Source organism: Lynx canadensis, chromosome A2 (assembly GCF_007474595.2).
Source record: "Lynx canadensis isolate LIC74 chromosome A2, mLynCan4.pri.v2, whole genome shotgun sequence".
Taxonomy (NCBI): Eukaryota; Metazoa; Chordata; class Mammalia; order Carnivora; family Felidae; genus Lynx; species Lynx canadensis.
In genome coordinates, this window is record NC_044304.2 from 108,960,618 (window position 1) to 108,985,692 (window position 25,075).

Genomic DNA, 25,075 nt, shown 5'->3' on the forward strand with positions numbered 1-25,075 from the left:
GTATTCTTTCTGTGTTAATAAGTAATGCAAGAGAAATTAAAGCCCTGACTAATTAGAAATGTTCTGTCAATGTGTGGTCGGGCAGGCAACTGGAAAAGAAGAGAAGACAAAGTCATGCTTTCCAATGGGGTTTGTTTTCTATATTTATGTCGGGTGTGGCTATCATTAGATCAGGGAGTGGTAAGGGGAAGGAAGGCAGTGAGTTGCTGTCAGGAGGCCAGAAGGAAGAGTAGAAAGGGATAGGAAGCCAACTGGGATCCGCCCCTCATTGTGTTGCTAGGTCTCCTACCTGGGAAGAACACAGCCCCTCTTATGACCTAACAAAAGCTGTGGTGAAATTACTGGTGGTCCTCCTGCATGGGCGCTGACATAATTTGGTGCAGATGAATCTGTGAAATGATGAGATAAACAGCACATGTGCCTTTTATAGCTTCATAATTTGCAAATGTTGCAAATATAACAACAACAGAAAAATAAAAAACAATTCATTAAAGAAATCAGTTGTGCAACTTGGGACACAAATCTAACATAGCTTTTCTGAGCTATGAGAGGGCGTGACTAAAATTCACAATGAATCCTCACTTAATCACACAGTTGGCATCTATCTGAATCAATCCATCAAAGGCCAAAAACATTTCACTGATAACAATAATTCCTATGATAAGCTTTAATAAACACTTAAAACTAATGTATAATCATGAGCATATACTTTTGTATTTATAAAATACGAAGCACTTGGTCAATAACTATTAATGGGAATAGTCTCCCTGATAGATCCTGTACTAATAGACAGATAGCCTTATATTTCACTTACCTGCAGCTTTTAGAAGATACCGCCCTGCCTCTGACTCATCCGTCCTCACAACTCAAACAAATTGTTAAATTTTACCCAAGTTATAGTGTCAATTTTTTTTTTTTAATGGAGTTTTGGTAGAGTAACAGAGCCACTTCTGACATTCAGTTTAGAATGGAATACCCCATTTCCTGGGTATAGTACTTAATGGTTCATTTGAGGAATTTCAAGAGTGCTTTTGACTCTTTGCAGTTCATATAACTAAATTTCAAAACTGATCTTAAAAATAAGATGTGACTTCACCATATTGTTAGGAAAATGGGGGAGGGGTGGAGGCAATAAGATACCGAAGAAATATGGTTTTCCTTTCCTTAATGAAGACATAAAACTAGCAAGCAAGTGATTAATTGTAGAAGTCAAATGAAGTGTGGGAATGGTCAAGACAATGGAGGTTCATGGGCGTGGAGGTTGTCAAGAAAGTCCTTGTTTAAAAAGATGGGCTGTTAAGCCACAGGATGATGTTGTGCCTTGCCCTTTCTTTGCCCTAAGAGTTGTGGCTGGTCAGGCTGTTAGCACTGGGCCTGCCCTCCTGTGTGCATTCAGATTACACCATTCTCTGCTAAACTGAGATCTGCTTACAGAAGGACAGTGAGCTGGAGGAGCAGAGATGGTTCATAGACTCCAAGAGCTGGAGCAGGTGCAAGTTTCATGAAACAAAAAGTGGGTCAAAACAGGATGAGACGAAGACAGTAGTGAGATGCCAGGAGATCAAAGGATGGTTTCAGCAAATCCCCCGAGTAGGGGACACCTCCTATAAAGGTCCACTCAAGGATGGTTTGATTCGCTCTGCTGGCCAATGGCTGATCCTTAAGAATTATGGGAAATGTACCAGAGAAAAGTCAAGCAGGCTAAAGAGAAGGCGTGACTCACACACAGCTGCAGAGATGGCTTCACCGTTGAGGACAGAGCCCGCGGCACACACTAGTCACTAAATAATGTGTGATGGTGAATCAGTGGGTACATGGGACCACCTCCAATGAGACTACAGGAGGCAGAACTGGGAGGGAACAAGGTTAGATAGAGCAAAGGGGCTAGGCCAGATTACAGGGGCCTCGAAAACCATGCAAAGAAGTTTGGTCAAGACATTATGAAAGGTTTGTCTTCAATGATCTGAACACATCCTTTCATCACAAAGTCCTCAGACAGTCTAGATGTGAAATCATGGCCCAAACCAATAGGTGACAAATAATAATAACAGCAAACATCAAACTTCTATGATCTTATTATAACTTTATACATATATGTATATACATACACATTTATATATATAATTACTATAGAAAATATATTATTATCTCTCATTTTCAGCTCCATGGAATAACATTTCTAACTAGAAACTATTGTCTGACAGAACTATATCTAAACAACAATGCCATATTCGAGATAGAAGGTATGTCTTACATTTTTTCTGCTGTTTGAATAGATTTTCAATTGAGTAATAACTGGTAACTATCATATAGCTAATGGCAGGCAATAATCTGTTTTAATATTTCTGTTGGTAATATGTAGTGAAATCTATTTTTTTTAATGCTCTTATGGGGATGCCTGTGTGGATCAGTCATTTAAGCATCCGATTACCAGTCAAGTCATGATCTCGCAGTTTGTGAGTTCAAGACCCACATTGGGCTCTGTGCTGACAGGTCAGAACCTGGAGCCTGCTTTGGATTCTGTGTCTCCTTCTCTTTCTGTCCTTTCCCCACTCGCGTGCGCTGTCTTTCCCTCTCCCTAAAAATGAATAAACATTAAAAAAATAAATACATAAAAATAAAATGCTCTCATATACATTTCATTTTAAGAAATGTGCTTTAGGGGTTCCTGAGTGGCTCAGTTAATTAAGTGCCGAGTTTGGCTCATGATCTCACAGTTCCTGGGTTTGAGTCCCAGGTCGGGCTCTTTGCTGACAAGCCTGGAGCCTGCTTTGGATTCTGTGTCTCCCTCTCTCTCTGCCCCTCCCCTGCTCGTACTCTGTCTCTCAAAAATAAATAAATGTAAAAAAAAAAAAAAAAAGAAAGAAATGTGCTTTAGACTACAGTTTTAGTGAAATATTGTCATATACCTTATTCAAAATGTAAAAGAATGCTTTAAATAGAAATTTGGGGGTGCCTGGGTGGCTCAGTTGGTTGGGCGGCCGACTTCGGCTCAGGTCATGATCTCGCAGTCCGTGAGTTCTAGCCCCGCATCGGGCTCTGTGCTGACAGCTCAGAGCCTGGAGCCTGCCTCAGATTCTGTGTCTCCCTCTCTCTGACCCTCCCCTGTTCATGCCCTGTCTCTCCCTGTCTCAAAAAATAAATAAACGGTAAAAAATTTTTTTAAATAGAAATTTTGCCACTCAAACTTTATAAACTTTATGAAGATTTTATAAATACTCTTAATGTTTTTAGTGGCTATAATTTTTGCCAGACAAATTCCTCTTTCACTCTGAATTAATTTTACGTATCTAAGCTGACAGTTTCAAGTCAGATATAAAAGTACATGATGTACTATGATCATGAAATACAAAAGGTACAGCACAAAACATTTTTTTAATATCATGTATCATAGGATCAAAATACCATAAATTTTAAGATCCACCGTGAGTTCGGGGCACCTGGGTGGCTCAGTCCATTAGGCATCCGACTCTTGATTTCTGCTCAGGTCATGATCTCACAGTTTGCACGATGGAGCCCTGCTTCTGTCTCTGCACTGACAGTGCAGAGCCTGCTTGGGATCTCCCTCTCTGCCCCTCCCCTGCTTGCACACAGACACTCTCAGAATAAATAAATAAACATTAAAAAAAAAAAAAAAGATCCACCATGATTTCATGTACTGTGAAAGAAAATCTTCCAATTCAACTATGATGTGGCTATAGTAAAGACACAACCCACTTTCATTTATGCTAAAAATGCAGGGAAATGTGAAATTTATAATAAACAAAAGTAATGTGAATATTCTTCCTATTGTGTGAAGAAAATATTTAGCTGCGCAATTTCGGGGAAAGTACCAATTCAAATGAGTAATTATTCCCTTGATTGGCCTTATAAATCTAAGTAACAGTGACAAAACAAAACACAATAAAAAGAAGAGTAAAGAAAATAACCTCTCTGAAATCAAACAGAAAAATGATAGCTACAGGAAAAAATGTAAAACAATAACAGTGGGAAGAAATTGACTCTACATTCCCACATCACACTCAATCATTCAAATTCTTATGTTTTGTTGTATTCTCAATGACAATTCACATCATTAGTAGTGACTCCTTTTACCAGCTGAAATGTATTCTTTGCTTTTGTTTAATTGGCATGTTTCATTAGCATTAAAAGCATTTAAAATTTTGTACAAAATAATGTTTTTCAGGCCTGCACTCTCTACCTTCATTGCATATCCTCCTGCTACACCACAATGAGCTAACGGACATTGACGCAACAGTGAAGGAATTAAAGGGAATGCTCAATCTGAAGAGCCTAAGTATTCATTTGTATATTTATATGGCCATAAGTTAAAATAGTAGTAACACAGGAAAGGTTGCATTTTTTAAGTTTCAATTAGATCAGTGGTATAACTAAATACTTAAATATTCCTGAAAAGAAGACTAAATCTCATTCGTTTTAAAAATATGTTTTTGAGGGGCGCCTGGGTGGCGCAGTCGGTTAAGCGTCCGACTTCAGCCAGGTCACGATCTCGTGGTCCGTGAGTTCGAGCCCCGCATCAGGCTCTGGGCTGATGGCTCAGAGCCTGGAGCCTGTTTCCGATTCTGTGTCTCCCTCTCTCTCTGCCCCTCCCCCGTTCATGCTCTGTCTCTCTCTGTCCCAAAAATAAATAAAAACGTTGAGGAAAAAAAAAATATGTTTTTGAAAGAATAACAGGTGGAAAACATTTTTTGGAGAATTGATATGGCATGTCAAAGGGAAATGATGAAAGTGACAAAAGATTTACATGTTTACACCTGTATGTTTGGTTTTATTTAAAATATAAATGTTTGCACATATTATGTGATTCCATTTATATGATGTGTCCAGAATACATACATCTATTGGGATAACAACACTGAGAGTTCGCTATTTTTAAATAGATTTCTGTTTGTCCACTGCTGGGAGGGAAAGGGGGGACTGGGGAGTGATAGCTAAAGAATTAGGGGTTCTTTTGGGAGTGATGAAATGTTTTAAAATCAACTGTGATGATGGTTGCACAACTCTTTGAATATACTAAAAAACATGAATTGAATACTTAACAATGAGTGGTATGTGGTATGCGAATTATATTAATAAAGCTGACACCAAAAACATTAAAAATTTTTAAAGCTTTCCAGTGGGTGAACAGAAAATTTCATTCATGTATACTGAATCACCCCCAGGAAAGAGGTGACCTACATAGTGGAAGACAGTGTGAAATGGGTTGGAAAAATAAATAATACATAGTTCTTGCTCAATAAGCTCATACTATTTTTTTTAATTTTATTTTTTTAAATTTACATCCAAATTAGTTAGCATATAGTGCAACAATGATTTCGGGAGTAGATTCCTTAATGCCCCTTCTCCATTTAGCCCTACCCCCCTCCCACAACCCCTCCAGTAACCCTCAGTTTGTTCTCCATATTTGAGTCTCTTCTGTTTTGTCCGCCTCCCTGTTTATATATTATTTTTGTTTCCCTTCCCTTATGTTCATCTGTTTTGTCTCTTAAAGTCCTCATATGAGCGAAGTCATATGATATTTGTGTTTCTCTGACTAATTTCACTTAGCATAATACCCTCCAGTTCCATCCATGTAGTTACAAATGGCAATATTTCATTCTTTTCGATTGCCGAGTAATATTCCAGTGTGTGTGTGTGTGTGTGTGTGTGTGTGTGTGTGTGTGTGTATACATACCACATCTTCTTTATCCATTCATCTGTCGATGGACATTTGGGCTCTTTCCATACTTTGGCTATTGTGGACAGTGCTGCTATAAACATGGGGGTGCATGTGTCCCTTCAAAACAGCATCCTTGTGTTCTTTGGATAAATACCTAGTAGTGCAATTGCTGGGTCGTAGGTAGTTCTATTTTTAGTTTTTTGAGGAACCTCCATACTGTTTTTCAGAGTGGCTGCACCGGCTTGCATTCCTAATAAGCTTATACTCTTGAAGGGTAAATAACCTGTACACAGATAGAACAGAAGACAAATTATTTTGGGTGTACCAAGGGAAAAGACACTCAGCCCAATGAGTGGACTTTCAAACTTTAGAGTTTGGAGACTTGTTTACATAATGTCGTGAAGTTGATGTGTTTTTTTTCCTATTTATTTTCTATTTATTCTCAGACTTGCCTGAAACAGTGTTTGAGTATGTGTAAAATGGTGTTGATGGTGGAGTTTCTGATCAGATCAATTTATAGAGTAATTAAAGTTTTCATATATTTTCAGTGCTAATCAGTTACACCTACTGTATTGGGGAAAAAATGACTTAGGTGCTCATAGGTAGGTTGTTCAAACCCCAATGTTAAAATGACACCAAGTTCATGTGAGCTCTATGTTTTGTTGTTGTTGTCATTGGTAATCTAAAATCTTGTTGATTTTCCCTTTGGAAAGAAGTTGAAGACAGATGTTTAGGAAACAAACAGTAATATAAGTTGACTCCTACACCCCATCCCTCCCCTCAGCACACCAACTCGGGCCACAAACTGGGCAGTTGGTCAAGACCATTTGCCCTCCCTTATTATCCTCACCCACTCACTAGTTAGTACATATCTATCACCACCCTTTCTTTTCTGCTTCCTCTATTTAGGTTTTCATCATCTTTGGTTACTTCCTGTCTTGTTCTTCTCAGAGCTCTGGCACAGCACAGGTCCAAGGGGCGCATTGATATTGCCTACACACTGAATGCTGTCCCCTGGAGCTGGCAACATGGCAGTCTTGCCCCCTCAGACATCTTTTAACATGCAAATAACTCCAGGCTTATTTATGAAATGTGATAAGGTCTGTGAAATAGTCAGGATTGGCCTGCATATTGGAATTATCTGGCCCTTTTGTGAGGAACAAATGTTTCTGGGATTAAACGACTGATCTGGAACTCTCACTTACCTTCATTTTTCCATAAAATGGGCTAATAGCTAGCCCTTAAGATTGTCTGAAATAGTAAGCTAACTCTGTCAGACATGTTTTGAAAAAGCATTTCTTGACATTAATGTTATTTTGAAGCAGCAATAAAAACAAAAATGGTATTACTGTGGTTTATGTAAATTACATAATGAATTGAGATGCATGCAGTCTAGAAAATTCTGCTAAGTTGTAAATAGATTTGAAAAACAACTTGGGGCACCTGGGTGGCTCAGTCAGTTAAGCACCCGACTTCTTGATCTCAGCTCAGGTCTTGATCTCAGGAATCTTGAGTTCAAGACCGCTTTAGGCTCTGTGCTGGACAGGAAGCCTACTTTTTTAAAAAATGACATTTTAAATAATAATCATTATAATCACAACATATTTGAATGTCTTTCCTGTTGAGAATATGCTTTCTTATCATGGCCTCATTTAAATCTTCACAAAAATCCTATGATCTGATTAGAATGATTTCCCTTTTAATGGTGGGCACACAGGTCTCAGAGACTTAACCAAACTACTAAGAAATGTTAACATTTAAACTCATGCCTTGTTTCTTTGTTTAGCATCAATCCATTCACTTGTTTAATAAATATTTATCATTTATTTATTCATTCATTCATTCATTCAATAAATATTTATCATGCATTCACTATATGACCCTCTGCTACACGGAAACACAAAAGTAAACAAAAAGACCCCCGTCTGGTAGCTTATGGTTTTATAACTTTCAGCCTAAATATTTCTTAGAGAGCGGAAGGAACTTGATGTGCAACTAAATGGACAATTTGCTAAATGTAAGAACTCAATAATTTAAGCAGATTTATTTTACAAGACAAGATTTGGAAGTTACCAATCAAGGTTGTCCTATCGGAGTCAACAGGATTATGCCCTGAACAAAGTGCTTGGTGCAGAAGTGAGTGGAGTCTGAAATCCACCCTGCGTCTCTCTTGTTAAGCAAGTATGTGAGCATAGAGTTGTATCAGCCCTGAGTGGGGTTGCCTTTTCTAGTTCTCTAGGTTGGCCAGCCTGGTCGTATAATGTCCTTATCATTTCCTGTCACAACAGTTGAAGCGACCTCTACTTACAGTCATGGCCATCTAATTCAAGTTACACGACTACAATTGTTCCAAATGAGAATCTTGTAGTGGGATCATTTTTTGAAAGGGAGAGAATGCTATGTCCAATTACCCCAAAATAAAACATTTGTAGAAAAGCTTTGGTAGCAAATATGCACACTTTGAACACTTGCCCCATTTTGGTTGAAGATATTATATGGGAAAAAGTCTCACACGTACTAGACTACTAATTGCATTTGTGCAGTAATGTGCTCAGATTAAGTTTCTCTGAGCCTCATTTGCAATCACAGATTAGATTCAGCTCATTAATTAAAATGAGAGATCCATATATTTTCAAGTGTTAACATTTTTGCCTTTTCAAGTTGTAAAACCGTATAAAATGCTAAAGTGTTGTTATTATTCCACTCCAGTTACAAGTTCTTCAGAGGGTGAGAAAACAGCCTAGAGGGGAAACTTCTAATCCATTTCGGCATTTTCCCCTCCTTTGGTGTTTAAGAGGAGGATTGCCAAGAGATGGCCCAGGAGACACAGGGCCCAGAGCTTCAGGGAGGCCTACCCCAGCTGCCGAGTGTGAGGTCCTGGAAACTGGAATTCCTGACTTCCAGGCTGAGTCAGGAGGGCCCCACCTCTTCTCTCCAGGCGGTCTACCTTTCCACACCCTCCCTCTCCAGCTCCATGTTCCTCTTCCCTCCCTTTCTGTGAACTCTTTCTAAATCAGGAGCTACGTGTTTCAAAGACCCATTTTCTGGCTAATGATGTTCCCTGACCTTCAGTCCCCCTGCCTCTCTCCCAACACACAGCAGGAAAACACCACCAGCAGCAGCCACAAAATACTTACATTCTGCTGTTCCTAAACTTTCACTCTCCTCATTTCTCTCAAATTTTTTGTTTGGTTAAGCTCCACTATTGGAAAGTACATTCAGACACCTGCATTGCATAAGTTTCTAAATACTTTTTTATTAATGTTTATTTATTTTTGGGAGAGAGACAGAGACAGAGAGAGACAGAGCATGAGCAGGGGAAGGGCAGAGAGAGGGAGACAGAATCAGAAGCAGACTCCAGGCTCTGAACTGTCAGCACAGAGCCCAACGCGGGGCTCGAACTCATGAACCTGAACTGAAGTCAGACGCTTAACCCATCTGAGCCACCCAGGCGCCCCAGCATTGCATAATTTTTGAGATTTGCTTCCCAGAAGCCCTTTATGGATTCACCATTAGAGACAGAGTGACCCTTTCAAGAGCCGTCTCCATTTTCTTCAGACTCCATCTTCAACGTTTTCTATCCTTTCCACTTGGCCCCTGTCCACTGCAGATGGCAAATAGACAGGGGCTGAAGAGGGACACTGAGATCAGGGTGGGGGCTATGATCTTGATGGCCTCTGCCTTCCAGCCTCTATCTGAAATGGCTCAAGTGGGACTGATGAGGGAGTGTAAGGCAAGCTGACACCACCTACACCACCTGGGCCCCCAGGTGGGATGTGACATTCCCCAGGCACTCCCAGCTGCCCAAGAACAAAGGAAAGGGCAGAAAACAAACAGTTACACTAACAGTCTCCATCAGTTTACAAATATCTTAGTAAATTAAAAAAAAAAAAAAAAAGCAATCTTATCGATAGCCTTCTCCAGGAACTCCCCACGTCTCAATGATTAAGCTTTGCTAGAGGAAAAAAACGACCTCAGCTTGACAAAGCTAGGCCTCCAGTAAATGAACCTTCTTTAGCATATGGAATCCCTTTAAGAACTTCCTCCTGACTTCATCTCTCCCAACTCCACGGTCTATAAGCAGTCATTCTTCACAACCCCAGTGCAGCTCTTTCTGCCCACAGGTCCTGTCCCTGAGCTTTAATAAAAATCACCTTTTTGCACCAAAAATGTCTTCAAAAATTCTTTCTTGGCCATCAGCTCCGAACACCTGCCACCCCTCCAAACCCCATCAGGACCACCCCTCCCAAACAACAAAACAATCCACCCAATAACAAGAGCCAAATGGGTCTTTGCTGTTTGTCTTGAAGAAGAGAATATTCTCTGGGGCGCCTGGGTGGCGCAGTCGGTTAAGCGTCCGACTTCAGCCAGGTCACGATCTCGCGGTCCGGGAGTTCAAGCCCCGCGTCAGGCTCTGGGCTGATGGCTCAGAGCCTGGAGCCTGTTTCCGATTCTGTGTCTCCCCTCTCTCTCTGCCCCTCCCCCGTTCATGCTCTGTCTCTCTCTCTGTCCAAAAAACAAATAAACGTTGAAAAAAAAAAAAAAAAAAAAAAGAAGAGAATATTCTGACCCCTCTACTGTCTTCATCCCCTACTTTAGTCCAGGTTTGCCTTTTAATAATCAGGGATGATTTCCATATTCAATATGAGCATGTGGTGTGCAGTGGCCCACAGATCTTGTTAAAGTAAGACGGTGGTAAACAACGGAGATGCTGCCCTTGCTAAGTAACCTTGAGCCAGAACCTCAGAATCTTAGTGTGTGACCATTGCCAGCTGAACTCGCTTCTGCAGGCTGTTCTGCACAGACACAGAACATAACTGCTTTTAACTTCCCTGTATCATTGTCCCCATCTATTAAGCGAACATGTTGGTACATTATTAATCACATCAACTTTCTTCAAAGGGGGTCTTAAAACCCTTAATGTTGATGTAAATGATGGTTTTCAATTTAGCTTTAAAAGTTTTAAAAAAATTAACTGAAGCCAATTATTTAGATAACTTTTTCTCGTCTGTTTCAAGGAGTAGCTTCGTACATTGACTCATGTAATTCAAGCTGTGCAGTAAGGTAGTAAAGACATTTGGATATATTATTGGATAGATGTAAATTGCTGAGACTCAGAAATCCCAAATTAAGATAAGCAAGACAGTGCTGGCGCCACCGAGGTGTACTCTATAAGTAGCCTAGAGGGAAAGTGGATTAAATAGTATTAACCTATTGAAAGTGAAAGTGTAAGCAATTTTGCTTCATAGTTTCTAAAGGAATGTACCCATACATCATGGAAGGCTTTCAGAACTTTCAGACACAGGAAACTGATTTCATATCTTAGAAACTTAATTTATGGTAATTTTACAGCATCAATCCAAAACTCATAAATCCAAAATGTTGAGTGTTTAATAGTATGGGGGGGGAAGAGTTTGGAAATAAGATTGCTTCTTTCTAAAACTTAACAGCAAGGAAAAACAAAGTGAAAAATCGTAAAGATGAAATGCCTCTCAAACGATTTAATTCTATTTTTTAAAGTTAATTTAAGCAGAGGCTTGGGCTAAGAGCCCAGCGTTCTGACTTGCTGTCACCTAGATTTTACTTTAGAATGAGATAAATGGTGAGCCACAATGAACGCATCAAGGCTTCAGTATTGAGACACCTGCTTTATAAGTATCTAACAGCAGTAAATCTAAATTGTATGTTTTGTTGAGCTGAAGCTTGGTTTTCAATTTCCATAAAGAAGTTACTTAAGGCTAGGAAAAAAAGCCAAAAGAAATGAAATAGGAATGTTCTCAGAGGGAAAAGAGAATGGGAAGGGTGTACCAAGAGGAAACGTCAGAGCTACATTTTCGATTTACATCACAGGTGACGGCAGACTATCCCCCCCCCCCCCCCACTTTAATGTACGATAGGGTTATGAAGCATCAGATGTGATTCTCCAACACGGTAACCAAAGAACAGGCTTCCGCACTGAAGCATCTGTGACTTTTTCTTCCTCCTAAACTCTCATTAAAAACAATTGTGTTTTGCTTTTACATCCTTGAAGGATGTTCTTTTCTCTTTCTGGCTCCAATGCATGATCCCTGTGGATCTTTTAAAAACCTGTCCTTATTACTGGTTTAATATACATCTGTCCTATTCCCTGTTCAGTAGTAATAATTATTTGTTACCACTTTAAATTCCTTTCAAGTTAACAATTTAAAACCATTTTGGTCACTCAAGAAATCTTGAAAATTTTCCATTTCATTTTTTCCCTCTTATTTCCCCCATGCATACATATTTCCTTTCTTTTAAATTCTTTTGTTGCTCCTGGATCTACATTTCTTTTATGCCTTCCTCATTCTGATTGCTTCTGTTTATTATGTACCAGGTGTCTTCCACTGCCTACTTTAAGTCTCTGTAAAGCTCAAGTTTTCCACAGGGAATAGCTACATGTAATGGTTTCATTAGCCAGAAAAGTTTGTGTTTATATGATAAATATCAAAATGTCTTATAACCTACAGGGAAAACATCCAGATGATCAACTTTTTCAGTTTTATCAAAATAGTTCATTGTCTTTGAAGCACTCCCTCACCTTCTTCATGTTGCCAACTGTTCTTTCCTGGGCTTACGATGCTTAAGGTTTTCATGCTTTTATCAAACGTCTCTGTATTTTACAGTCCAATGCTAGAGCACTACTCCTAAATTTAACATGTACAGTACACGAGCCCCATTTTGTGATAGCGATATAGTCGCACACGGCTGGAACTCTTTCTACTACTGCCACCTAGTGGTTCTCCTCACCAGATGTATCTTCCCGAAGTGTTTTTCTAGAAATTGCACGTTGGCAGAATCCAATAGCTAAAGATATTCAAGTGGAAATCATGAAAGCTTTCTTTCACATTGTATTAAAGTACCCTGTTTTCACACACCTAGGGAAGAAGAGGGAAGATACTTCACTCTTTCCACGAAAATAAAACTCTCACAACTTTAGTTGAAAATTTTTTTAAATGCACCTGTACGCTGCTGTCTAAAGTATGTGACGTCAGAAACGCCAGGAGCTCTTCCACATGCGCTTGCCTCCCACCTCCGGCCACTGTACTAGACGGCATGATTCATTAGGTATCACAGTACCTGCATAAAGGAAATCAGAAGCACGTGCTTCTGGCCAGAGGGTAACAAGACGCAAGATCAGCACCTGTTTCAGCTCTGCTCCTGCTGAGCTCTGAAGCCGCCACTGGTATTTATGTCATCTGAACTGCGTGCAATGGTTTAAAGTGGAGGAAGAACACGATATTAGATCAGTGTACTGCATCTCTGCCCGTCTCCACACAGCCACCTTTGTGACCTTTGAGACTAGAAGAGAACCGAGGGAACAAATACTTCAGCAGACAGCAGCATTAAGGCCTCCGCAGAGCTGCTATCTTGTCGTTTCTTTACTAATTAACTTATGGCCATGTTAAAATTTTCATCATTTGTGGTAGATGGGGTAGATGGTCCCAGCACCTAGGACCATTCTTAGTATACAGTAAGCACTCAGGAAATATTTGTTGGATGAGTGTATTTAACAAATGGGAAAAAAAGGGGCCGCTCTGAAAAGTGAGTTTTAGTGGGGCCATTGGTTTGGTCCATGGAGCAGAGTTTTACATGTTCTTATGTTTCGTATTAATTCTGCAATTTCCCATATTTTAGCAAGTGATACCATGAACCTGTTTTGAAATCTGGCATCTTAACTTGGATTCTCTCTTTGCAGGTCTCTACCAAAACCCTTTGTGCCAATATAACCTGTACCGTTTATATATAATCTACCACCTTCCAGGAGTAGAGTTGCTTGATCGAAATCGTAAGGACACCTCTTGCAGAGAAATAAGTGAAAGGCAGTCTTCTAGCTCACTAGCTTAAAAATGCTGAAAGTCTTTGAAAATAATTTTCTTTATAAATGGACTTTCAATTAGTTATTTTCAAAATGTTTGCTCTGAATTTTCCCTAGCTTAGGAATTATTCTCTTGATCACTGTATTGAAAAGGCCATCTAACTGAGCATAAGGATCGGTCTCCTTGCCCTGATTTTGACATAAATGTGTTGGATGCCAAATCATTTATCCCTAGCATTTTAGTGTTTATTCAAAAATGAGAGAAATGGACTAAATCTCTTAAGGCCTATTTAAGTTCTAAAAATTGTTTTCTTTGAAATTGTTATAATGAATTAAGACATCTATAATCAATGATAATTTCTTTGTGAACACACCTTAGACATTGTAGATGAACTAGTATGTCCAGTTATATGAACCACAAAAATAACCTCAACCATGTTACATTTTACCCTTTAGGGGGCCTCTTTTACCTCCAGGAAATAACTGTGATAGCCCTTCGCAGTTCTGACAGGATGTTCACATATGACATAGTTCAGATAAACACATTTTTCCAAGTGTTCAATTATCTTCTGAATCTCTCTGCTTCTCTATAATGCTACGAAGTAACATTACTATTTGCATTTGTCAGAAGTTACAGAGAAGGAAAGAAGATCAATGATCACCATTTTTAATCACAAAAAGGCTCATATTGTTCAATCAATAGCATTCAGAGGAAAAGCAGATGCCTCCTGGAATCCTAGATCACCGTTTAAAGCAAAAACCAGCTCAGAGAATACCTCCAGGTATTTTGAAAACAGAAGAAAAATGAAATTAAAATTCCTCAGACTTTTGGTTACTTTGATATAATAATAATGGCTGCAATTGACATAAGCTAAGCCCCTACATGGTGAATAATATTCTCCAATTTTATTAGTCCAATTAAAGTGATATGCAATTTTATCTGTTTATGTATATTAAATTAAATGAGGTAATGTGATAATAATGAGATATTACCTTGAAATTCTTCCTTTAGTATCTAGTGACTATAAAAGGCTCAGTAAATAAGCTTTGTTTATTAATATTACCACTATCACTGGACAATTTCACCAATTAAAGCTAGAAGTTGTTGATAATATGGCAAAAATATTAAGAAGAAATAAAGATCATCTACAATTCCTTCACCCAGAAAATAATCACTGTTACTATTTAAGTTGGATTCATATACACACACCTCATTATACACAAGTAGAATTTGAATATTTTCAGTGATGTTTCGTTAGTTAGAAATTATTTCTTACATGTAACAGCAATCCAACTTCACTGACTTAAGGAAATAGAGATTTTTCTCACACAGCAAATAGTACAAAGGGAGGGTGTTCAGGGTTAGTGCAAGTTTCAATGATATCATCAGTATTTAAGAATACATCGATCTTTTTGTTCTATTCACAGTGTGATTTATGGTTACAAGGTGACTGCTATACAGCCAGGCCTCACAAGGAGGTACAAAAAAGATGCAAAGACAAAACCCTTTAACCTCATGACACTGTGCCAAGAGATGAATAGATTTGCAAAACCACAAGCAAAAAAAAAAAAAAAAAAATTTTTTCTAGAAAAGAAGGAAAAAATATTAAAATGGAAAAAGATTTTAAAGAAATTACCCAGACGAGTATAGAGAAAGCAGAGATAGAAAAAATATAATTAGCTGTTGAGACACGGAGACATTAGAAAACAGAAGGTCCAGCATCAGTTTAGTAATCCTGAGGAAACAATAGAGAAACTGGGCAGAAGTTTATGTCTGAGGTGAGAACAACTAGGATTTTCCAAATTTGACAAATGATATGACCCTTTAGATTACCACAAAAATTAATCCAAAGACATAATAATATATAACAATGTCAAAATCCACACCAAAGGCAAAATGATCTAAAATAGAATGAAAATGTAGATTACCTATAGCATAATAAGTTATAGATTCACAATAACTTCCCAACTGCAATTATGGAAGTCTGACAGAAGACAGTGATCCAATGCCTTTAAAAAAAAAAAATTTTTTTTTTAAATGTTTATTTATTTTTGAGAGCCAGAGAGTGACAGAGCATGAGCCGGGGAGGGGCTGAGAGCGAGGGAGTCAGAATCCCAAGCAGGCTCTAGGCTCTGAGCTGTCAGCACAGAGCCCAACACGGGGCTCGAACTCATGGATCACGAGATCATGACCTGAGGCCGAAGTCACATGCTTAACTGACTGAGCCACCCAGGTGCCCCAGATCCATGCTTTTAAAATGCTGAGGAAAAGTAATTGTCAACCAAAATTCTACAACTAGCTAAGCTAGTCAAAAATGAGCAAGAGGGATACCTGAGTGGCTCAGTCAGCTAAGCATCCAACTTCAACTCAGGTCATGATCTCACAGTTCCCTGGTTCGACCCCTGCATCCATCTCTCTTCTGTCAGCACGGAGCTGGCCTCAGATCTTCTGTCTCCCTCTCTCTCTTCTCTCTTTCCCCTCCCCCACTCATTCTTGCACACCCTATCAAAAATAAAACATTTTTTTAAATGAGCAAGAGGAAAAGAATGGCAAATTAAGACTTTCCTCTCAACTTTTTAATGTGAAAATTCAAAACATAGGAAAGTTGAAAGAATGTCACTTACATATTCAATAATTGTTAATATTCTGTCATATTCACCACCCTTCATAAATGAGGCTTTGCCTTTTATTCAAGAACGACCTCCTCAGAAGCTCTACTTACATCTGATTGGCCATCCCCCAATCTCCATGTTAACTGGAAAACCTCAAAATACCACTGAACCATTTAGATGTTCAGTAACAGGTATCACGACTCTTCACTTCTAAATAATTTAGCCTCTAAGTTTAAAAATAAGGCATTCTTCTATTTGGCCCCAATGACATTATCATACCTAAAAAACTAACTATGAGTGTACTCATACTATTTAATACATAATGATACATATTCAAATGTTCCCAGTTGTTCCAAGATGGCTGCTATAGCAGAATCCAATTTCAAACCAGAATCCAATTAATTTCCTAACAACATGTGGTTGTTACGGACCTTTACTCTTTTTAAATTTAAAAATTTTGCAATTTGTTTCCACAACTCTTTTAGGGACCAGGCCGGTTAAATTGGTAGAATGCATCAATCTGTATGACTGTTTCCACAAGATGTCATTAAACTTGTCCCTTTACCCACTGCATGTCCCAGAGAATGGAAGAAATGTCCATAGGACGTGTTCTAGATGCAGTAGAGTATAGAGCAGTGGTTCTCAAAGTGTGGTTCCTAAACCAGTAACAGCAACATCGCTTAAGAACTTGTGACCAATACAAATTCTTGTCCCAAAGAGATCGACTAAATTAGAAACTCAAAGATGGGACCCAGAAAGCTGTTTTAACAAGCCTTTCAGTGACTCTGATATACACCCCAGTTAGAGAACAACTAGCATAGAGGCAAGAACACAAGCTTTGGGATCAGATTCCCTCTAGGTTTGAATACCAGCTGTGCTAGTAAGTAGAAGTTTTATTAATCTTGACCCTAATTTGTTTCAGCTTTCTGATTTTTAAACTAGGGATATTTTAAAGATATTTTAAAACAGACAATATCTTCCTCTGGCTGTCTGACTCTTATACACACACTCATTATATACACACACTGCCACCACCTGATCTGACACATATGAAGGACGTGATAAAACTGAACTGTTCTATTAGTCTCCTCCTAGGTTTTTCTTTCACTTCATGTAAGATACCCAAACTGAATGTTATCAGATTAGGCAAGTGAGCCATGCTATGGCAGAAGTGAATCTCTGGATAGAAAATCTCCACTCTTAAAAATAGGTAAACACACTCTTAAAACAATGTAAGACATTCCATCTGTTTTTCAGCGCTACTGTTATTACAAGTATGAGGAAGACAGTTGAACACTACCTTTAGCACTTTACCTTTCTTTAGTGCAACGAGATTGCAGAAAAAAAACTATTATCCTTTTGTTCTCTTTATTACTTTTCATATTAAACCTCCAAAATGAAATCAGAGGAAGAAAGAATACGGAGAGTGTTTCACTGCACCTGAGAGTTGTTCTTCTGAATTCATAGCTATGTTACCTATAGCCCTCCTAAAACTTAGGATGACCCTAATCTACTCATTTCCTACAAAATGCCAATATATCAGAGCAACTAAATGGTATTTTTAGCCCATACTTTAGCCTGGCTTACTTTAGCTTATCTTAATAACTGAACATGTACAATGAAACTAATAAAACCCACTATGTAAGTTTTTAAAATATGTCTTACAGTTTTATAGTTTCTATATTTGTTTTGATATAAATCTCATCTTGCTGTGACATGCACATTAGGACTCTGAATTCTTAACTGGGAAGAAACCATACTTAAAATTGTTCATAAGGTAATCTTAACACCACGTTTTGATTTCATTATCTTTAACCTTATACTGGGAAAGAAACCAATTATATTCTAACAGCTTGAGAAGTAAGGTCAACTTGTAGTTTCTTCAAATGCCACCTATCCATCCTTGTAAAATGGGTAGAAGACATGAACCGATTTCCATTAATTATCATGCTATTGCATGATCACCAATAACTTCAGAATCAAAATGCTGTGGGCTTTTAAGGAAGTAGACATTGGGGGATTTCCCACCAACTACCTAAATAGGGACAGCCATTGAGGGAGATTAAAATAAATGAAAATATCAATAACATTTTTAAATGACTAGTAGTGGTCTAAGTAAAACTGCTGGATTTCTGTATTTGCTCTTCCTCCCCAAACAAGACGGAACTGCAGGGCTAAGACTAAGCTGAGGATGATGTCCCAGAGCCTAGGCCTAGCAGCTGAGGCGTGTTACTCAGGAAGAGAGAAGAAGAAAACAACAACAACAACAAAATTCATGTAGACTATTTAGCAAATGGATAGTTCACCAGAGTGGGTGAATCCCGATATAAGACAGGGAGGCCAGAATCCAGACAAAAGTAAAAATTAAAACTTTTGAGCTGGGGGATCGAAGCCTGGGAATCCAGGCCTTAAAAACATCTCTGACTCTGAGTAGCAACGACATGAGGCCACATCCAGGAAAGCAAATGCCAAGTGCTATTTGTGCATGAAGCCTCAGAGAGGTACCAGGGGTCAATGTGAGAACTCGAGATTGGTTGGCAATTGAGAAAACTGCAGAGTCAGAAGAATTTGTGAAGGCAAAAATCAACAGTCAGCAGAGCAGGTTTGGAAGCCATGACTGGGGGACACTGGAGTTGTGCCATGGAGGCAGTCCTGCGCCAAAGAAATAAACAAAACCACTTTCTTCAGGAGACATCATAGGAAAAATAAATTCCAGAGAGATCAATATCTAAATATAAATGAGTTGAAAAAGTACATGGGGGAAAAAAAAAACAACTTTTATATCCCAAGGAGACGAAGTACAATCAAAGCTTTGCACAAAACTCAGGGCCATAAAATGAAAAGTTGACAGATTTAAACTACATAAAAATGACACCATTATATGATATAGGAACAAAATTAGAAGAAAATCTTTGCAATATATACATAGGCAAAAGCTAATTCCTATTATTTAAAGGATCCTATAAATCAATTTGTAAACTCCAAATTTAAAAAAAAAGTGACAAAAGCTATGAACAAGACATTTAGAGAAGGAAATAAATGTGATGTCTCATAATCAGCCTTACTAGTGACCAAATAAATGGAAAATAAAACAATGAGATATCAATTTCATCCTGCAGATATGCAAACGTTGAGAAGGTTAGTAAAGATTAAGGGAGAAAAAAAGCACAACTTATAAATTATTGGGTGGGAGTGTAAATTAGTTCAACCTTCTTGGCCATATGGCAGCATCCACCAACATATAAAATGTGCAAACCATTCAAAACAGCATTTAAAGTTTGAAGCCTCTTTTGCAAAAGTATTTGCACATAAAAACAAAGATTTATGTATAAAGCTGCTCAATGAAACATTCTAAGTAAAAGAAAAAATAATGAAAACACCGAATGGTCCTTCATAGAAGAATATTAAGTGATGGAACTTCTACAACATGAACCATTGCACTTAGAATTATTCCATGGGGTATTGAGTATAAGAAAAATACATCATGGACTAATAAAATGCAGAGTATGACAAAATTGGAACTGAGTTCACATATGTGAGTACACATGTATATGCACATAGGAAGCTGGAAATCTACATACAAAACTCTTAATAGTGATCCCTCTGGTAAAGAGGAATGAGAAAGATCAAAGGAAGATTTCACTTCTACTATTTTCTAGTTTATATTCATTATCAGCAAAATGAGCATTTTATAATTAAAACATATAGAAGGGGTGCCTGGCTGGCTCAGTCAGAAGAGCACAGGACTCTTGATCACAGGGTCGTGAGTTCGAGCCCCATGATGGGTATAGAGATTACTTATAAATAAATAAATAAGTAAATAAATAAGTAAGTAAGTAAAATGTAAATTCTTAAAAAATGCAGCAAGAGAGACTGGGGAAATCAGAAATGGAATGATCAGCCATTTGTGAAGGGAACAATTCCATGTACTCCTCTAAGGCAGGGCTATGTGCTCCCTGCTGCTTGTGGTATTGTGGGCTTTGGTGGCCCAACAGGTGCTGGTACATTCCACGTCTGGCCTGGCACCAGGCCTCTGGAGAGGAATGAACAAAGCAATGACAGTCTCTGGAAGATACCATAAGAAATCCCGGCTTTGTGGACTAGCCTTTGAGCTCCAAAGCTAGGGAAGATGGAGATTCTTGTGATCTAGGATTTGTTTATTCTATTTCTTTGAAGTTAATGCAAGAATTCAAAAGGTTTAAACTGCCCTAAATAGTTCTCCTCATTTGGTCTGGTAGTCCATTTATAGATTCATGTGTCTATCTGAGAAAAAGGATCACTTTCTGCACATGAGACTCAATATCATAATTACAAAAATCCCCACTTGGATTCCACTGGTAACTAATTGATTAAGCATTCTGTTCATCAGAGTTTTGAGAACTGTATTGAACTAAAGAACTTGCTTCAAACCTAAGGCAAACCTAAGGCACTATAACCAAGAGAAAAAGTTCAATTTGAGCTTAAGCGTCAAGGCATTTTGATGGATTGAATTATTTATCTAAATGGCCATTCAAAAATCAGAGAGTTGTGCTCTAGACTTTTCCTTTATAGCACAGTTTCACTGTTTTAAAAAGCTGAATAATTATTTGGAAAATACTAACTTAGAAATGTATTTTTTTTATAGATTTTTCATTTGCGAATAATGTAGACAAGTAAGTGATTTTTTTAACTTTACTTTTATTATCAAATTATTTCATAATTGTATTGACTTTAAATTATCTTCATTCCCAAATAGATTTTAATGAGTTAAAAAAAACGACTAACTCTTCAATAGATGAGAAAAACTTCTGTCTTTCTGTGATAAATAAGTTCAAGCTATTTATTCATATTTTACATATTTAGGTTTTTAATATTATTATTATAACCAGAAATAAATGAAAAGCTGATTTGGTGCATAAAAAATAAAACCTAAGAATTATTAGCAAATTACAAATGTTTAATGTTCCTCTAAATATGTTCAGTGAAAGCAGATATGTAGATTAACATTTTATATTCATGAGAATTTATATTTTCAAAGTAAATACTTCATTAAACTATGAAAAACATTTCAAATTCAAGAACATTGATGAATTTTAAAGTCATTAATTCTTTTTAATTTTACACTTAGGTATTTTTTCTTTCCTTTGGATTCAGGATTGAAAAATATTATTGCCAAGAACACTTATAAAATATAGCATAATGTACGGGCAGCTGGGTGCTCAGTCAGTTAAGAATCCAGCTTCGGTTCAGGTCATGATCTCACAGTATGTGAGTTCAAGCCCCATGTTGGGCTCTCTGCTGTCAGCACAGAGCCCACTTGGACCCTCTTCTTCCCCCCCTCCCCTCTACACCTTTCCCCCTCACTCTCTCAAAAATAATAAAAAAAAATTTTTTAACAAAAAATTTAAAAAATAATAAAATATAGCATAATGTAGAGAAATAGCAACTTTCTAATAAAATATAGTTAAGATACTAATAAGCATATGACATCTACAAATAGTTTAATAATCTCATTTAACACTAGTTTTAAATCATGAACATATGAATGTGGAATAGCCAATCCCAAATATATTTAAAAACTGTATTTTAAAAATAAACAATATAAACAATAAAAACAGCATTCCTTAGTCTGAAAGTCATTTATCAGTAGAAGCGAAGAGTTGTTAGTGGTACTATGCTACCAATAACACAGAAAAATATGGCATTTGGGGGGAGGGGTTGTTTCCTTATTTATTTTTTAATTTAAATCCAAGTTAGTTAACGTATAGTATAATAATGGTTTCGGAGTAGAATTTACTGATTCATCATTTACATATAACACCCAGTGCTCATCCCAAACAAATGCCCCTCCTTAATGCCCATTTAGCCCGTCTCCCCACCCCGACTTCTCTCCAACGACCCTCAATTTGTTCTCTATAGTTAAGAGTCCCTTATGGTTTGCCTCCCTGTCAGTTTTTATCTTATTTTTCCTTCCCTTCCCCTATGTTCATGTTTTGTTTCTTAAACTCCACATATGAGTGAAATTCTGTATTTGTCTTTCTTGAGCTAACATTTCACTTAGCGTAATACATTCTAGTTCCATCCATGTTCTTGCAAATGGCAAGATTTCATTTATTTGTTTAAATCAAAATTTCACTTTGGCTTAATGACTTTTTGTCTGACATGACTGCCATTTTTGCAGAACTGTGTTTGATGACCCAGAAGATGCTGTATTTGTAAGGTCCATGAAGAGATCAGCTATGGCTATTACCTCCCTCAACTGGGACACAGTTCCAACACGAGAGGAAAAATACCTTGATGAGAAAGGCACAGAATCTGCTCAAATGGTCACCATTACACTGAGATAAACCCTGGTATCTGTAGAAAGCCTAGTGGTTTCCAGTTCTTCATTAAACTTCTCTGTGATTAAGTATATTGTATATTTAGTATATTATTTGAAATATGTAAATGTAACAGAAACACCAATAATACAATTCCTACACATTTTAAATTTTTGCTGAAGTAATACACGTATATGGAAATGTACACAAATCATTAAATGTTCAGCTCAACAGTTTTCAAAAAATGAACATGTGCGGGTAACAGCAGTCCTAGAACAAGAAATAGACTATCACCAGCACGTGAAGTGCCTCCTCACTCCTGTTACCACTCTTATACCTATTACCTAGCCACTGTTATGATTTCTAAACGATAAATTAATTGTGTGTGTCTTTGAAAGGCATATAAATGGAATCACAAAAGTTGAATTACTTTTACTCAATAGCCCTATCATTCTCATTGCTGTACGGTATTCCATTGTATGATCATACCACAATTTATTTTATCCAGTCTATTGTTGTTTTATCTCACCTTTGAAGGCATTTGCCAGTTCTGCGTGTGGGCTAGTGGTCTGAGCTGTGCCTATCCTGAAACCTGCTGCTGGAGGAAAGAGGAACCAGAAAAGCTTTTAGCAGTTGCCTGGTACTGAGAGACAAAATGCATTGCTGGTTTTCCCCAGCTAAGCTAAAGAGCTAGATCAAAGCTTACAAAGAGCAGAGTGACATTTCCTCCTATCTGGTGGTGCTGAGACACCACCACAGTGTGGCACTATAGGTGGGGCTGAAATCAAAATAGGCAAGGGACAAAAGCCCTAGAGGGAATAGTGAACCGTCCTTGAGAATCTGTAACCTCCTTTCACCTGTGGGCACTTAGGATTCTGTACAAAGCCAGAATCTGAAAATTCAGCCATGATCCTTGGCAGAGGATTATACTTGGGGGAAAGAAAAACCAGAGATTTGGGCATTGATGTAGACGAGTGGTGCAAGACAAAAGTTATAGTGCGTGGCTTACAAGATTTGGTTGTGGTAAGAGCTGAAATGTTCTCTTGTTGTCTCTCCTGGATCACTTCTGCAAGAAGCCAGCTACCACGTCTTGAGGACACTTACACAATCCTCTGGGGAGGCTCAATGGTGAGGAACTGAGGTCAACTTCAAAAAGCCAGTGAGAGACTGAGGCCTATTGTCAACAACCATAAGAAAGAGCCATCCTGAGAGCAGATTCTCCAGATCTAATTAAACCTTCAGATGACTGCAGCCCTGGCCAAGAGCTGCACCACACCCTCCTGAGAAACCCCAAGCCAGAACCACTCAGTTAAGCTGCTCCTGGGTTTCCGGCCTACAGAAACTATATGAGATAATGATTATTAATGCTTCCAGCTGATTGATTTCCAGCTGATTTCAGCTAGTAAGCGTCCTTGATACAGCAACAGATAACAGAATAACTTGGTATAATCCATGGTGCTAAAAGTATTTATGGTAGGTAAGGATGATTTGTGAAGTCTGGCAAACTCTAAGAAAGTCACAGTGCAGCCTCAAAAGGTTCTTGAATAAGGCCATACCACCTTCAGAAGAGACCTAGTGATTGTTCAAATAGCAGTTTTAGGCGTGCTACTGCATCCATCCTAGTACTAAGAAACTGATCCAAGAAACATCAGGCAACTCTGACTAACGTTACTCATCAGAAGTGGAGCACTATCAGACCCACTAAGCAATAATGTTGAGCAGGCAGAACAGCAACCTATTTCATGATGAAAATGGTACATTTGGATCCGATTTAAGCTGGCCCATAAATTGCATAAGCAGTATTAATTTGAATAGATGCAGTAACTTTAAGATGAGATATTGTAATCTCCAGGTTAACTACTGAAAGAATTGTAAAAAAAAATATGGAGCCTGATATTTATTTTTAATCCCGCAAGCAACTGAAAAGGATGAAAAAATTATTCCAATTAAAAAAATATGGCTAGCAAATTTTACTTAATCTCCTTTTTAAGGAACTAATGGAAAGATGTCTCATTTGTATGAAGAAAAAGATTTGCTTTAAAATGCACTCCTCAATGTTTTTTATTCAGTAATGAAGGGCTACTGAGTGGATGTGACTGTAATAAAACATCATTTAGGCAGAAACACAAAATAAAAGACATGATCCTTACTGAGGTAACCTAAAACTCTACCAAAATGGAACACATAGTTGAGAGGGTATTAAATTCTTGTTTTAAGCAAAAGAGAAACATGCAAGCTGATGTGGGTCAAAAGTATATTAGGATCCATCAGGAGCTCTCATGACCCAGGAAAGAGAAATATTATATAGATGTAGATAGGGTAGAGGCTAAAAGCTGCAGCTCTGGAATCAGACCCAGTTTAGCTCTTCCACTTACTAGTCGTCATTTGGACAAGTTAGCTAACTTCTGTAAGCTTTCATTTCCTCTTATTTAAATGGTAATCATAGTTAACTCATTAAATCTCAAGGATTAAGTTACATAAATGGATGTAAGGTGTTAGGTAGAGTAGCTTTCTCAAAGTCAGTGCTTGATCTAATGGTTATTCTTATCCCCGGAGCAGCTGTGTCCTTTATGAACTCTATCTGATGTCAGAGTGAATGTTTGTGTCCCCACCTTCCCCCCCACCACATTTGTATATTGAAACCTA

General features: G+C 37.9%; 1 protein-coding gene across 1 annotated transcript in view; it reads left to right on the forward strand.

Moving 5' to 3' along the window:
• The window catches only part of LRRC72 (leucine rich repeat containing 72), a 42,514-nt gene extending 20,028 nt beyond the window's left edge, over window positions 1-22,486 (forward strand). Inside the window, 7 exon segments of the mRNA XM_030294887.1 lie at window positions 2,162-2,243; window positions 4,187-4,297; window positions 13,398-13,487; window positions 14,146-14,267; window positions 14,269-14,299; window positions 20,755-20,782; window positions 22,291-22,486. Of these exon segments, the coding sequence (XP_030150747.1) occupies window positions 2,162-2,243; window positions 4,187-4,297; window positions 13,398-13,487; window positions 14,146-14,267; window positions 14,269-14,299; window positions 20,755-20,782; window positions 22,291-22,456 (630 nt within the window). The 3' untranslated portion in view covers window positions 22,457-22,486.
• The last annotated feature ends 2,589 nt before the right edge of the window (window positions 22,487-25,075 follow it).